Source organism: Neodiprion pinetum, chromosome 6 (assembly GCF_021155775.2).
Source record: "Neodiprion pinetum isolate iyNeoPine1 chromosome 6, iyNeoPine1.2, whole genome shotgun sequence".
Classification (NCBI taxonomy): domain Eukaryota; kingdom Metazoa; phylum Arthropoda; class Insecta; order Hymenoptera; family Diprionidae; genus Neodiprion; species Neodiprion pinetum.
The window spans coordinates 8074806-8091053 of NC_060237.1; the positions used below are offsets into that span (position 1 = coordinate 8074806).

The 16248-nt window shown below is 37.5% G+C and overlaps 2 protein-coding genes across 2 annotated transcripts; one reads left to right on the forward strand and one right to left on the reverse strand.

Moving 5' to 3' along the window:
• The first annotated feature begins 20 nt into the window (after positions 1-20).
• Positions 21-2832, forward strand: LOC124222205 (mitochondrial ornithine transporter 1). The gene is made up of 5 exons (XM_046632946.2): positions 21-483; positions 1065-1301; positions 1466-1629; positions 1837-2109; positions 2233-2832. Exons 1-5 carry the CDS (start codon positions 393-395, stop codon positions 2410-2412), a joined length of 945 nt encoding a protein of 314 aa, XP_046488902.1. The 5' UTR covers positions 21-392; the 3' UTR covers positions 2413-2832.
• Positions 1469-15532, reverse strand: LOC124222203 (FAST kinase domain-containing protein 5, mitochondrial). The gene is made up of 11 exons (XM_046632944.2): positions 15311-15532; positions 7994-8120; positions 7579-7789; positions 6206-6911; positions 4693-5959; positions 4378-4542; positions 4099-4254; positions 3735-3963; positions 3552-3638; positions 3119-3415; positions 1469-2966 (listed from the first exon to the last, which is right to left on the reverse strand). Exons 5-11 carry the CDS (start codon positions 5721-5723, stop codon positions 2892-2894), a joined length of 2040 nt encoding a protein of 679 aa, XP_046488900.1. The 5' UTR covers positions 5724-5959; positions 6206-6911; positions 7579-7789; positions 7994-8120; positions 15311-15532; the 3' UTR covers positions 1469-2891.
• Between the last annotated feature and the right edge of the window lie 716 nt (positions 15533-16248).

The following is a 16248-nucleotide window of genomic DNA, read 5'->3' on the forward strand; positions in this document are numbered from 1 at the left end:
AGAATATCTCCAAATCCACGTACGCACGTCATGCTGCATGTCTCAATAGCCGCTTATCAATCAGCACGCATTAGGCGTCATGCGTATTTTTTATTTAAACATAATCGGATTACGTCGCGGCTACAACATCCGTGTTAATACGTCGAGTCGAAAGCTGTCATTTTCACAATCGTATCTAGGCACAGTAGACCGTAAACACAAGTAGTACCGTATCAGCCGTTGATCGGCGAAGGTTATAAATAGTTTAGGCACTACCGTTAGGTGTACAGCTGCGAAAGGTGTTTCTGACCGTGGCGCAAGAAAGAGACAGAAGTTCCTTGATAGAAGCACGTGTTAACCTAACAATCGATATTCAATCGAATTAGTCATTGGATTAATGAAGTAGCGCGAAAATGGCCATGGAACACAAAGATGATCACGGAACTTTGAAAAGCCCCAAGAATCTGAAATCCGGAATTATCGACTTCACCGCGGGTTCTCTCGGTGAGAACAAATTATCTCAATTTTATACTAATAATTTTTGTTTTAGTTTTCTTATCATTCTGAAAAAATTACTATGAATTTTGTTTCACTCTTCATACATCACTAGCTGGATTCAGTAATTTTTTTCTAATCCGAAAATAATAGAGAATCATACTGTACATATGTTGCTATTTGGAAATACCTAATTGTAATCAGAGCGAATCGAACAAATAGAGATGTCTATCATTGCTTAATTTTTTAATTTTATCAACTTATTCATTAGTATCCAAACAATCGTACAAACTTTAACTTAAAAAAAAAAATTTGAACCTTGATCTTGGTTTAATATCAATCTCGTCATCGGGTCGTTACTATCTTACAAAGATATTCAGTTACACATACTTTCTGATCAAAATTTCAGTGAATTGTTCGTTTTTGCTAAGTGTTGATATATCTGTTTTTATTCTTTTTTCTTTTGCTTCTGTCGCTTACATTGAATATGATTATTATCCCCTGACTCCACCAATGTTTTTTTAATTTCATATATTCCACAGCATAAATTTTTTTTTTAATCATTTGTTTACTTTTACTGGTGATATCAGGTGGAGTAACTCTGGTCTATGTTGGACAGCCGCTCGATACAGTAAAAGTAAAGATGCAAACATTTCCCCAATTATACAAAGGTATGATAGACTGCTTTATGAAGACCTTGAAACAAGACGGTATAGTCAGAGGTTTATACGCAGGGACTATTCCTGCACTTGTAGCAAATGTTGCTGAAAATTCTGTGTTATTCGCAGCTTATGGACTGTGCCAAAATGCAATAGCTAATTTGACAGGTAAGAAATTAATTCTGTCAATAAATGTATTGTTTTTGTCCATACTTGAACAAATAACATCCAACAGTTCATAGACTTCCGCAATTTTTGAAGTTGAACAAGTCGCTCTACTTAAACTACTTATCTTGTCTCATGTTAACTTCCTAATTTTTGTTTTTTAACAGGTATTCAGAAAGTAGAAGATTTGAGTTTACTGGGGAATGCCTGGGCTGGTTTTTTTGCAGCATTTTTTTCATCCTTATCACTTTGTCCCACGGAGCTGATTAAATGCCAATTGCAGGCTATGAGAGAAGTTGAAACACAAAAAGCAGCTCCAGGTGAACGTGTTGTATGTAGGAATAGTACATTGAAAATTTTTGTCAAAAAAGAATGATAAAGATTCTCATCGTGGTATGTGCCATGACAATTTTCATGGGAAATCACGTGTATAAGAAAACGCGTTATACACTTGTGATTGAAAATTAGACAGACTGATCCTATGACATTTAATTTAAAAACTTGGAAGCAATTATATAATTTTCAATATTTTTTACAGAATTTTATTGGACCCTGGCAATTAACAAAACAAATTGTACGTGCAGAAGGTCCTCAGGGCTTATTTAGGGGTCTTTTATCTACCATTGGCAGAGAAATGCCCGGATATTTTTGCTTTTTTGGTGGTTATGAAACTACGCGGCAATTGCTTGCAAAACCAGGACAAAATAAAGAGGATATTGGCTGGATTAATACAATGATAGCCGGAGCTGCTGGTGGTGTAATATTCTGGCTTGTTATATTCCCAGCTGATGTAATTAAAAGCAGAATACAGGTTTGTCCGGCATTTTTATATCTGTTTCCTTGATACCCATCTGCACCCTGTTTCACTACGACGGCTAAAGCAAAATTGAATTATTTTCAACTTTGCATTCTAATCAATTGGCTTTTCATACAGGTTCAGAATCTAAGAAAACCGGTGTATATTATCCTCAAAGACGTTGTTCGAACTGAAGGTATCGGTGCTCTATACAATGGCTTAAAACCAACATTAATCAGAACAGTACCTGCTACTGCAACACTATTTGTCACATACGAATATTCAAAAGGATTGATGCACAAATATTTCGATGATTGATGTTTGGATTATTCAATTACGAACAGAGTTACAAGTGTAAAATTTTCAATTCGTGGTACTCAAAAGTCAGCTTGAACATTAGATGAAAATTTTTTTTGGGATAATTAGAAGAGAATTAGTGTTAATTAGAAGATTTTCATGCATTTCAACGCATTTCAACTGTTAAAATGTCAGTTTCTATAAATTCTGTCTCCATTTGCGCTGTGCAATAGATTATATTTTGTACAACTGTTATACAAAGACTTCAACACCGGCGGTCACCTTTGCATACCCAGAACAGGAGCATGGCGATATTCTCCAACAGAAAAGTAAAAATTATATCCTGTGTATTTTTATAGGTGTACACAAACACATCTAATAACAGTGATAATTGTAATAAATGTATTATATTTGTAAATAAAATGTGTTGTTCTGTACGTACTTGCCGACTGAATTTATTATTTGCCTACGATGCAGAGAAGTATTCTTATCTTTGAAAATTATTCCTCAAGAATTTTATGCTTCAAATACTGTTTCTGATCCAGCTGAGTCGCATACCATTCAGTCCACGGTATCTGCAAAGTTGAATAGGTCAAAATTAAAATCAAATCATCATCACAGACAATGCTTATGTGTTTATATGTTTTTGATATGGCGAACAAAATCTGTTGCAATGAACGTAGCTTTTTTTATAGGATATATAAAAAAAATTCTACTGAAGACGTACAATTACTGGTTTGTATCCTATTTTCTCCAATAGCCTGATTTTAACGAGGTCCTTGCCAAGTAGAAGATTAGTGTCCTTAATATAGCAAGTTTGTGAACAAATGAATACTGCAAGCCATTTGGATCCTTCGGGATACACTTTCGGTGCTCTCTTGATTTCTCCGAAAGGAATTTCAGACATTATTTGTTTTACTGGGAGTGGTGAACCATTATTATCCAAACAAATGATCACATCTCCATCTGTAAATTGTGGTAACACCCAATCTAGATGCATCATTTCACTCGAGTCAAAGATTGCCTGGAAAAATTGTTTTTTATCAATCTGTCAAATTGTGGCGTTGTTCCAATGGATATGTGAGCATAACATACATCATTGAAATTCCGGTTAGTACAGATTTCTCTATACAAAATAATTTTCTAATAATTAATCAAACCTCAAAAGTATTCATAATTTGGACCACAAGCCTGTGACGCGCACTCAACTTTAAAACATCTTTCTTTGGTGGTGGGGTAACGATCAGCTGAAAAATTAACACAAGTATATGTATATGTAGATACATGATATGAACACACTAATTGATGCCTCTTTGAGATTTTCGTTACTTAATTTACACTACCTTGGTTATCGTAGTTCGTGACTTAATTCCAAGTCTCGGGCCTGTGTAGTCTGGGACTTCTATTTCAACATTTGCATCAATGAATAATATTGGAATTGGTATGCTGTAAGCTGTTGGCCCATATGTCAACCTAAGATTATTAGGGTCCAGCACCATTGAGATTAAATCCTTTGGATAGACGTTCACAGTACTAAGGTATTGCAAACAGTTAGCCAATGATGTTGCGTATCTATTTTAAGAAAGAAATGATGTGTGTCTTGTAATTATTTTAAAAAATACAGTTGTACTTGGTGGACTTTTAATGGAATTTCTCTCGGATTTTAATGGACAAAGAATCGTAACTCGTTTGGCAGAATAAACGTACCTTTCCAATTCTTCCACCCTACTGTCATCCCTTAATTCATCTAGAATAATTTCATAGATGTTGGGGTACTGGTCGGAAGTAAAATTAAAGCAAGATAGCCCAAGTGTTAAACGCTCCAAGTCCTTCAGCCTGGCATTCTTCTTAGTCTCGATAAATCTAAGTTGATTTTACACATCATTCTGTTAATAAACCATAAACATCTCCCTTGAGAAGTGATGATTTTTAAGGGCTTGTAAACCTTTCAAGAATGACAACGTAGGTGTTTCCTCCGAATCTCACCTTTTCACACAAGCTGTCAATACCTCTGGATGATAGAGGCGCAGCTTCACACAAGTCGCGAGAATATGCACTACGGCTTGCACCGAAAGTCTCGGTATTTGTGATAAGGTAGATGATATTAATTCCCAAATTATGTCATGCTCTTGATGAAGCTTAGTTGAGAGCCTAGAAAATGTAGAGGCATAATTAATAGTAACGTGCCATAAATAAAGATTTATAGTCAGAACATAAAATTGATCTACACAATTTACCAGAAATTAATAGTGATACCAAACTTGCTTTACTCTTAAGGTTTCAGCCAGCTGATCGTCTCACCTTATGGATTTCATGAAAGCTGACAGGCAAATTTCATTGACCATGTCAATATCTTTGATCACTCGCTGGATTATTTTCATCAATAATTTGGCGTTCCTAATTGGTGTTTGGCTTTTAAAAAATCCCATTGATATGACGGCCAGTTCGCTAAGATCAAGTTCATTGACGCAAGACTCGAGATGATACTCAAAGTTATACATATTGCCAGGACGCCATCGACAACATTGAACGTAGAACATAAACTGTACCAAATTGGTTGGCGTCAATTTACTTGGTTTAGAAATAGTCTTGCCCATAATGTACCAAGAAAAGTCCGTGTATTTCAGGAGTCTCAAGAAGTACCAGTGGTCACAGAAATACAACAATTCGTTGTACGACCAATTCGGAGCTCGACGTATGCACTCCTTGTCCAAAGCTTTGTAAAATGATTTGAAACATTTATCTTTCTTGGTGTACTTCGGGGGCCAGAGAGCGATGAACCGTAAGACGTCACTGAGTTCAGAGTCCGTGAATTTCTCGCAATTTGCTATTAAATACTTGATAAATTTACTATACTTTTCATCAATGATGCACTCATCATTTTTCTTGGCATAGTACGTTATTCTCTTGAAGGCATAAATTATCTCTTCGATAGGTAACGCCTTCCAGCTCTTATTCAAGTAATTCTCTATTTCATCCTCCGCTATCTCCTCGGTACAGCCTGGCAGTGGCTGGACCAGATTCTCAGCGTAAGCTTCTCTCGCCTCCATAACTGAGTGCGCATACTGATCTTCGGCGTTATTGAAAACCCCAAAGATTGTTAAAATTTCAGCAGATTGTTCCGGGATTGCATGATTTGGATTACTGGCATATTCATATCCCACGTTACGTCTGGCGGGAAAATTTTTCCTCACATTTTGAAGCAACGTCTTTTTCTCATCCCTTTCCACGAACCAACTCGACGCCGCATTGTTGCTTAGTTGACGTTTAGTCGCGCGTCTTCCAACAGTGATGAATACCTCGCTTCGACGCTTTAGCAAATGTTTAAACATGACTTGTAGCTACTAGAGCGAAGTTTAAAACAATGCTAACGAAATATGCACACGACTCCCTTTCTGGTTGAGAGTACATTGAGTCCGTTGCGTTTATGGGCTTGGAAAGGTTAATTTCCTGGCTATCATTCGGTTTGAGGTTATGTGAGAAAAACCACGCTGCGGTTCTCGAACGCGAATCTCGTCATTCAAATGTGCCGTCTGCTCGATCGGTAAGGGTAGGAGTACTACATAACCTTAAATAGAGAAATTGAATAAATATACTTGTTCCTTTCGTCAAAGATGATCTGTTAAGTCAAACTTTAATTCATCCCAATTAGAATAGCAGCATAGCTAAATTCTTCATCAGTGAATACTGAAAATTACAGGACAAGGAACGAATTATTAACTAGATTTTCCTGAATTCATTGAATGATGAACGAAGTGTGAATAAATTCATTTCATATCCAACAGCCAGAAGTCGGTTTATTTCACGTACAAACCTCGATACACATTTGGAAAAAGGGTTTGGGTCTAAATTTTGCTCTTCTTCGATCTTATTTGTGACCTAATAATTGTCATGTATTGTACACCTCAATCTAGACTCTCGGAAACCTTATCCTACAAATTGGTGATATTGAAAATTTTTAAAGCAGTTCGCTTACTGCGCTGTATTTCTCGCTTTATCCCCCCTTTTCCATGCCTGCCTCAAATACAGCTCGAAATTTTTCGACTGAACGAGCTCGGTACTCTCTCTATAAGATTTGTGGCAGAGTAATATATATAATAACGTTATAACATACCCTGCATAATTGTCAATTGAGAAAACTGCATAACAATCACAATATATATATATAGTAGTTTCATATCATGGGTACCGATTCGCTTTTAATGATGCCAATTATAACAGGTTATACAATTATAAGTTTACGTACACGTTCTTCATTTTTTAGGTTTCAATTTTTAGATTACTTTCTGTAAGCTTGGACAAGCTGTACGTGTATATGTATATACAAGAATATTGTTGTTGAGTATTGAAAAAATTGATCCGTTGGTACATTACACGAGATCATTGTTCAAAAATTAATAGTCATCGCCGATCACGGTACTACCCGGGAAATTGTCTTCGTCGAATTGTCCTCTGTTCCCATCATTTTTCTTCTGCACTTGGTTCATGTACCAGTCGTAAATTACGTCAGGATTCAAGCCCTGAAAGAAAGATGAAAAAGATCGATCAATGCCCATCGTACTTGTGGAAAAAATTAACACCCCCTGCCGTTTTTTTGGTGAAAAACGGTCCAACTTTAAAACGCTATAAATTTGCGTAAATTGCAAGTAGAAAATTGAACCAGAAACAATTTCGAAGCTGAGTCACTCGTGTCAAATTTGTAAAGTGAACCGTTTCCACTTCACGCTGTCATACACGACGAAGAGAATTTTTTAAAGATTTTCCCTCAAATTGATCTCTTTGAAACTTGTCTGCGTTTTTTTCTCGTCAAATTATCAAAGATTAATAGAAAGAGTGATTGCAAAAAAATGCGATCCCACGTAACAACCGAAAATCTTTTTCATCGTGCATAACCGCGCGAAGTCAAAGGTTGACTTTACAAATCTGACATAAGTCACTTAAAAACAGGATTACTCGAGAAAAAATGCGAACAAACGAAATCTGAAGAGTGGAGCTTGAAGCCAGGATTTTCAGTTTCAAAATTGTTTTCGATTCAGAGTTCTGCTTGCATTCCACGCAACGTTACACCGTTTCAAAATTTGAACTTTTTTCACTTAAAAATGAATGGCCCCCGGGGGGCGAGGGGGAAGTTCGTTAATTCTTTCCACTAATGTACATTGCGTTTGTTTTATTAATCATCATAGTTACCCTGTCCAGTAGTGCAGTCAGAAGTCTCGACCTGTCGTAATTGTTGTCGATGCTGTTTCCGGATCGCGAGGAATGAGAAGGCTTCCTTGAGCCGTCCGTCATTCCAAATAGATCCTCGAGTCTGTGTGCGGTACGATAGTCAACTTCGTTCGTTGGAGACGAGGATCTTTTACTTTGAATTCCCCGGCATTGAGGATGAAACGGATGTTGCCTGTGGATGGAAAATTTCTGTCATCTGATAATTGGTTTTCCCGAGAGACCAATTCTAAAATAATTGAAGGAATTCTCAATGAAGACGGAAAAAAAAATGACTGCAAAATTTCACTTTCACAGTTATTGGTGCTAGAGTTTCGAACTCGAAAATTATTGCTGAAAATCGCGGTGTATATTTGAGTTAGAAATTTCTATAACTTACAGGCAGATCTCACCGATGTTCATCTGTCTTCCCTCTCGCAATCTCGGAAAATCCGCTTGTATCAAGCTCGAAGAATAACAGACTAAAATTCCTACGACGAAAGCGCATCTTTGAAAAGTCATCGTCCCTGCAAAATAATTGTACATATATATTTTTTTCCAATATCGATAACACGTCTTGGACATGGTTGGAAGACAGACTAAAAATTTGTTTCGTTGTCGGGTATAACATTGTTCAAAATAAAGCGAGAAAAATCCAAATTGATAATATAATATTGAAGACCTGCATGGTAAGATTTTTTTCAATATTTTTTCTAAGCGTTTCGAATTGCTTCGCACTGATTAGCCCGACCTCGTTCTTGATCTCTTTAAATTCAATCCAAACGCGCCGCTTCTGCGAGCAAGGGTCGACAATTAGAAGCTTGACTTAATTGATTCGTTACTAGAAAGTTTCAAGTCTCAAAATTAAACTTTTGACCCGTTCCTCCTTTTTTTCGAACTCGTTACGTCGACTTAATCAGCGTGTAAAAATAAACGATAAGCTCGAGTGCAAACATTCTTAAAACTGGTGATACGCTGCATTAGCGCCGAAAAAAGAAGAGAGTATGTGTATACAGTAACCGAGAAAAGAAATACGTGCAGTTTCGCAAGATATTTACGATTTCAGACTCGCCGTCGCCGTCCCGGCTCAATGCAGAGTGACGACGCAATCTCATTCCCTGAAAAGCTTATCCCATGGGAGAATAATCCGATATTATATGCATTGCGATCCGCGTACTTAAAAAGCGCGATCATTATCTTATATTTCAAAATCAATACTGAACTGTTCCGATCCAGCTCCTAGTCAGATGATTTGTCGTTTTTATTACGTTGCAAATTAGATTTCGAACACGGTGTATTTCTGGAACTGTGATTTTGATCCTTTTGCATTCACGGTTCAGGAGCAGTTTGCAATCGTTAATTGCAAAGTTCTTCAGAGGCTATATTAAAGGGCTGTTTTGTTTTCCAACACGACTACATCGACTGATCAAGGATGATTATCAGTTTGAGAAAGAAAATGGGTCTAGAAGTTTTTTCAACGGCCTCGTCAAACTGCAGACAAATATTGACAAAAGCTTCGAGGATCAAAAGTATTCAGCTACAATAATTGCCTGCCACGACATGCCGAGAAATTGTTTTAAAAGGTATAAAATGATTTCTGAAGAAACGGGAGGTCATTAATCGCGTTGTTCGTTGAAAACAACATCGGCAAGAAACTGAAATGAAATTAAAGATGTATCTATCCGGTGTGTAAACTAATCAAAGGATAAAAAGAAGCAAGGATTTCGAACCTGCAACTGTATCAGTTAGTAGAATTGAATTTTGTAAACTAAGATCGAACTTAGTTTCACTTTTCAATCCCAGATTGCATGTAGTTTGTTTCACAAGAAGAGGTTTAATGCGTAAGAACTTCAATCACAATTTATTACTCAATAAATTTGAATTTTATAGACTAACATTGAACTTAGTTTCACTTTTCAATCCCTGATTGCATATCGTTAATTTAACAAGTGGAGGTTTAATGCGTGAGAATAGCAATCGCAATTCGCGTCACGATACAGTTTTCGCACTAGTTGTTGGTGTCGATATATTATTTTAATCAAGGGATTATCGCTCGAGCTTTGATAATTAACAGCGTGGGAAGTTTTGCAGGTGCAAAGCTTCTGTAGAAAGTTCCTCACGGGGAGAGGATGGACCGGTTTGACACCCAATTTACCGCATCTGAGATTATATATTAATTTCCCTGTGTATCCTTATTAATGGCACTGAATTCATCCCTTCGATGACAGGGGTGTGAATAATTTTCGGACAATCGACAATTGCCGGGCCTCTCCGAATTCCTTTTCAACCCAGTTATTTATGTGATATTTTTCGATTTATTACACCTCCATCCGAATCTCGAACAGCACGCGAAATCGCATTAAGAAATTCTCTCAACTATATCGCATGTACATGATAACGCAGATATTAAGTGTGACACGCGATAGAGAAGATTGATAAATTGTGGTGTGCGCATAATACGTAAGAACGAAAAAATAAGACGATAAGATTGACGGTGCTCTGACATTTTCAAAATTTCTATTCTGTTCCTAATACCACAAGGAAAACAACAAGCAGGATTTTATTACTTTGCAAAATAGTTTTCGCACCGTGAACAGCTTGAATGCCTGTTTAATCGTTAAGACGACAACCAGGCTTATCTTACACGTTAATTATAAGGTCCTACCGCGTTTCACGCTAAGCATTCAAAAGCTGTGTATGCCATGCCTGCGAAGTTTGTATTGCGCGATGCTTTCTGATTGGTCAGCGTCCCGTAAGTCTTTTCAGTTGGCGATAATTTTGAGAACAATTTGTAGTTCGTTCTCACTTCAGAGTTTGACGGGAAACTTACGGTAACGAGTGTTTATAACATACTATTACCGAACCGATTGAGGCACGTTTAAAAACTAGGATGTAAAAATCACCGTTCGAACAAGGTGCGCAGTCACGTTATATAACTTGCAATGTATATGCACTTTTTTTATAGAAACTTCTTCATTCCGAAATGCGAAGAATTTATTTGTCACTCCCGAGGGATCGTAACTAAGAACGCAATTTGCTTTGCAACAACTTTCAGTTGTTTTTTGTTTGTTTTTTTCTCTTAATTCCCAAAACTTCTTTCTCAAAATAAGGGTGACAGTAATTAGGCGCGTTTTAATCACAAGCACGTTAAGAATTCTCTGCGAAATGCAAATCGTTCTTTCAGATCTATATATTCGCGTATACGTGGATTGACGGTTGTTGTTTGAATAAATGAATGAATTTGGTGATAATGTAGTAAAGTTTCGGTACAACAAAGTAGGTATGGTTTTGTACGAATATATAAAATTACTCGTCTGGACTTAAGCTACTAATTACTGAAGATGAAGTGTATTCTCCGATTGTATAATTAGTCATTAAGCGAAAAGTCCTCCCGGCAATTTTCATATTTCACAAGAGGTATTGAATTTGACGGAAGGAAAACTGTTACAACTATACAGTAAATTAATAATAAGGATATTAATAATATAAATAAATGTTTTTGTAAAGAGCTGCTTAAATATTTCACGCGCTTATTACAACGGCATAAAATATTGTTTAATCCTCTTTCAATACAAGATTTTTTCCCGAACATTTTTTCACTTGCAGAAGGTTTTATAATTCTATCGATATAACGACGTACTAAGAACATTTCGAATGCCTAACCTTTCGACGATACTTCTCGAAGATTAAAATACCGAACTTATTGCCAAGTTTCGGACAAAATGCACAGATTTTAGAAAAGTCGCAGTGCGTTTGCGTATGCCAAGTTACAGGCGACGGACTTCGTTGCAAACTTGCCAAAAATTCACCGCGACAAATCGCGTATTTCAATATTAAATGACTCGATGTGTGCGAAAGATTTTTGCACGGCGTGATGGCGAAAAAATCGTATTCAAATCGCGTGCCTCGGTATAATTTAATGACTATGAATCGATCGACTTTCGTAGCGACGAAATGATTTTCAACTGCGACATTCAGCATCGTAAGTTATTTTTCGTTCTCCAAACTAGGTTCGTCAATCAGCGTGGAACAGAATAATTAAATCAGGCAAAGTAGGGCATAATTAGACAAGTGAGAAACTTCTAAACTTTGGTCATTTGTTGCTAATTAGCTATCCAGAGATTAAATCTAACACACTTTTGTGCGATGAAAATTCGTTCCCATTTGCTGAATAAAATCCGGCGCACTCTCTGCAACGTTGTTTGCTAGATTGCCACGCCATGCGCCACTTTGTTCCTATTATCATCACTACTGCTATTATTTTCGCCGCCAGACATAGTCCGAAATTTACACAAAATTCACGCCGCAGTTGCTCCCGTTTTCACTGCCAAATCCACGCTTTTACAGTCGTTCAATGTTTTCGCAGCGAGTTGATTTCTTGTCTGAAAAGAATAAATTTCCGACTCCTAAAACACCCTTCAAACCTTTGTCTCAGAAATAAAACTGTTCAAAATCTTGTCTAAGTTCTAGGCTGAAGGTACGTAAGGTGTAGGTAAGGTAAGGTAACGACATTAGAAAACTAAATTATCGTCCTAAATCCGCAAATTATTAATCTACCTTGAAATTAGTGATTAAAACTTTGTACAAAATTAACGTTGAACGTTTTTGTTAGTTTTTCCAATTTTAAAAAATTTTCTCCGCCGTACGAATGTCGCGAAAGATTGATTTTTCATTTCTCGAGTTAACTGATTACAAAGTTTCCGAAAACAATTTTCTTTTACACTCTTCGGTCAAGTTTTAATGTAAATACAGGTGAAGAGATACGAAAAATCAATACGTGTGAACATAATCTGAGATCGAAGAAGAAAAGAGGTGAAAATGGACTTCGATTTTGTCCATGCAATGATACTTATAACAAAGTATAAACTTTTCGCGAAGAATATCCCGGAGGGTGAAATAAGCTGCGGCTACTACGGAGGAACAAAGAGAAGAGTAAAAATAGAAACTTTCCGGAGTAATAAGTTGATCGAAAGGTCCGATTTTGAAAGTGCCGCTGGCGGGATATTCGGTTCGGACAAAAGTTTCCGGAGTAGCCAAACTGACTCCGAACTTGAAGGATTCCTCCGCTCAAAGGACGTTAAGACTTTGCGGCGGCCGAACCGAAAGGCCCGAGTATTTCTGGACTCTATTGAAAGTTTGTAAATTTAATTGACCGCTCCTAGGTAAAGATAACATTCCAAGTTAGGCCGTCCACCGATCCGCGAGGATCGCGTCTTCGCAACCAATCTCAGTTTCGCGCTCTACATAGAAACAGAGAACGGAAGAAGTTTGTTCGTCGAAATATTTCTCCGACCGTACGTCGATCCGAAGCAAGTGCGAGCACGGAAGTAAACTTCCGGAATTGGCTCTCCGATTTTTACGAGTTGAAATTGGTCCGTCTCTATGCGGTGAATCGCTGCAGAGCCAACGCAGCTGTAATTATTTCGCGCCAAACACTTAATTAATTGATCAATTACAGTTTGACGCCGTTCGCGTACAAGGAAAGTTTAGATAACGCCGACGTCCTCGTGCAGAGGGAATTTCATCAGCAAGTGAAATCTTCGCATTCGGTACTTGGTGACGCTGTGTGCACAGCAGAGGCGAATATTTAATTATGTCGCAAATTTAATCGTTGCATTTAGTCAAATCAACCGAATTGCGAATCAGTTGATTCGAAGGTTTCGCTACGCGGTTTAGCCGAAATGACTATCGCCCTCTTAGGAGTTCACACCCTCATGATCGGATTTTGAACTATCAAATAAAAATTTGATTCGTATTTGGAAAGACGAACGGAAAAGTACGGATAAATGCGTTAAGCTCGCGGAATATATTTAATTTATTCCTGCATCGAAACTGTAATTTACTCAAATAAAATTCTTACTAAACTGTGCAGCGTTCAAATGAAAGTCAAATGAGAAACAGGTTGAGGGTGTAAATCAAAGGTCGAGGGGGGAAAATACATATTTTTAGGTAGCCGATGCCGACGAGGCTTTGACTTTGTGATTGTGCTATAATTATTACAGAAAATCAAACGGGTTGTGGATTGTTTGCGAGAAATTATCAGGAGCACGGCGGCGTGATAATTCTTGATAAAAGAAACGCCAAAGGTAAAAAAGAAGTATTGCATGAAAATTTCCGTGTAATTTTTATGCGAGAGTGTAATCACCTTTCATGCGAGATTATAATTGAACCTACATACATATGCACATTGAATCCCTGACTACGTCGACGAAAAATAACCGTGAATTTGCATGAATATAGAACTTGAGAGGAAAAGGGAGAGAGAAAGTGAGAGAAAGAGAAGCATGTAAATTTTTTTGAAAAAAAAAAAAAAAATAATAAGTAGTAAAAAGTGTAATGTGAAAAAAAATTATTCAAAGCAGCCTGCGAGACAACGTTAGGAAAAAAAAAACCAACATACTTAATTGTTTGGGGAATACATGTGAATTTTTGCACGCGGTTGGGAGTAACAATTTGGATCTTGATTTCTGAATGGAAATTTATCCCGCAATGATTCTTCGAACTTGAATTATTTCCGGGAGCAAAACAGCGGACAATTAAATCGCTATAAACCGAATACTCGCACAATTTGCGGCAGATATTCATGTGCAGAAATTTATACGAAGTTATTTGTCATTGATTTTAATTCTTCCGAATCAAACATGAATCCATTAAATATTCTGTCTGTGGGAAGTAAATTTTCATTCGCGCGGACGAGTGAAAAAAGGCATTTAGATACCAACATTTGGAATGAAAATTTTCAAAATACTCCGACCAACGACGAAGTGAATATTCTATTCATACGAAATGGAATTGTATTTGAATCGATAACTAACTTTTCATTCGCGTATACATATATATATATATATTTATATTATAGATAAAAATAACTTTTCGCTAATATGATTAATCGAATTACAGATTGACGTCGATATTTCACATCGAAACAGTACAGGTAGTAAAAAAAAAGTTTGTTCAATCAATGACGATATTTTTCCACCCCGCAAATAACGGGGGAGAGGGGGATGATCGTTGACGTATGGTGCAGTGGCCATGAATGAGAGAATGGCTGGTTCGCGAAAGCGTGACTTCTGCGTATATCCGCGAGAGAAGGAAAAATAGAAAAGGAAGAGAAAAAGCGGGACCCGAAGAGTCTGGGAGATGTGGGACGCCACGGCGTCTCAGTGTCTGCATCCGAAAAGCAGCCACTCGCTGCCGCAATCGCCATATTCGAGTGTCGGGGGGTGAAAAAGTTTCTCTGTGAAATTTTAAAGGAGCCCTATGAGTTGTCAAAAATTGATTTACGCCTGTGTATAGCAAGCGGCAGAATCAGCAGTGGGGAAAGTTCGAATACGAGTTCGTATTTCCGTCTATCGGCGATGATAATTTTCATTTACAACCGTAGACCACGATTCAAAATGCCAAAGACGACCGGACATCGAGGCTAGTTTTTAAACCGGCGTGAAAAGTCCGAAAGCTTATTCATTACGGATGATATTAGAGTAAAAAAACGTGAATCGGTCAGCGAAAAAGTATGGAGATGTTTTTTGAAATTTCTGCAAGTCTAGAGAAGAGTTGAGAAATATAATCCAAAGGATGAAAAAATTCTGTAATTTTCTTTGCGGTAATTTAATCAAATTTATGTTTCAAGAGAGAAAATAATAATAATAATAATAATAATAATAATAATAATAACAAAAATGACACGAGGAGTGGAGAACAGATCGTGACAACTTACTTTCAGCTGCAGCGAAAATTTCTGCGGCGTAACTTCTGCAGCGAAAACTTCTGATCCGTGTGTGCACAAGGTATTTTCAGCTTCTGCTATTTTTATTTATATCTGTTGTGTTTTCTACTTGTTGGAATGAGATACGGGGAAGCGGGCGAAGATTTAGGCGTGTTGATACAGCGAGGTGTCGCACTTGAGGAACCGGGGTACCAAACCTTCGGGCTTAGGGATCGTCGGGCGAATGATTGGTAGAGCTTGCGCGCCCCCGCTTATATACTCGACGATTCGAGGAGCCCCTTCTTCGCCGTGTTTCCGTTGTCTTTTGCGCGTTAGTGACGTCACCTCGACGCGACGATGATGTCACAGAAAAATAGTTTCACCAAGCTATACCCATACACCCTATCCTGCGGGCTAACGAAGAGACGTTACATTAGTTGACGGAACCATTCGAATAACTGTATTCATGTTGTTGCAAAGGGTGAAATCACCCGTTTTACCCCCCTATTTATATCCGGTACTCGTCGTAATTAAAAGACGTATGAAAGCTTTCGTACCTCAAAAAATGAATAAGGCTGCTACGTTAACAAAAATTATTGCAAACGGTATTGTTTCGGACTTTAAACCGATAGCGCGCATTTCCCAATAAAAGCGGTTTTCCAATCTTTTAATTTTCCTGCCTGCTAATTCGCTTCACAAGCTCAGGAACCTGTTCGTTTTATTCTGCGACGTCTGGTTCGTTACGATATTAAAGGTAACCATGCATCGAGTGGAACTCCGGTTTCAGAAAACGTTTCGTAACGGTAATCACGCGTTTTGCAAAGGCTACGTAACCGCAATTATTGGTTATCCTCAACGTTGTTACTGTCTACAATAACAACAATTATTATCCACCAAATTTCGGCTAGCCTTTCAGGCACGAAAGTTCGATACGAATGAAATTTGGATAT

Bases quoted from the DNA above. Each gene is read 5' to 3' on its own strand.
- LOC124222205 (XM_046632946.2), top strand. From the start codon at position 393: ATGGCCATGGAACACAAAGATGATCACGGAACTTTGAAAAGCCCCAAG. The intron at 1,302-1,465 runs GTAAGAAATTAA...GTTTTTTAACAG, and splicing joins TGCAATAGCTAATTTGACAG to GTATTCAGAAAGTAGAAGAT. The intron at 1,630-1,836 runs GTATGTAGGAAT...TATTTTTTACAG, and splicing joins CAGCTCCAGGTGAACGTGTT to AATTTTATTGGACCCTGGCA.
- LOC124222203 (XM_046632944.2), bottom strand. From the start codon at position 5,723: ATGTTTAAACATTTGCTAAAGCGTCGAAGCGAGGTATTCATCACTGTT. The intron at 3,964-4,098 runs GTACGTTTATTC...TTCTTAAAATAG, and splicing joins AGGGTGGAAGAATTGGAAAG to ATACGCAACATCATTGGCTA. The intron at 2,967-3,118 runs GTACGTCTTCAG...TCAACTTTGCAG, and splicing joins TAGGATACAAACCAGTAATT to ATACCGTGGACTGAATGGTA.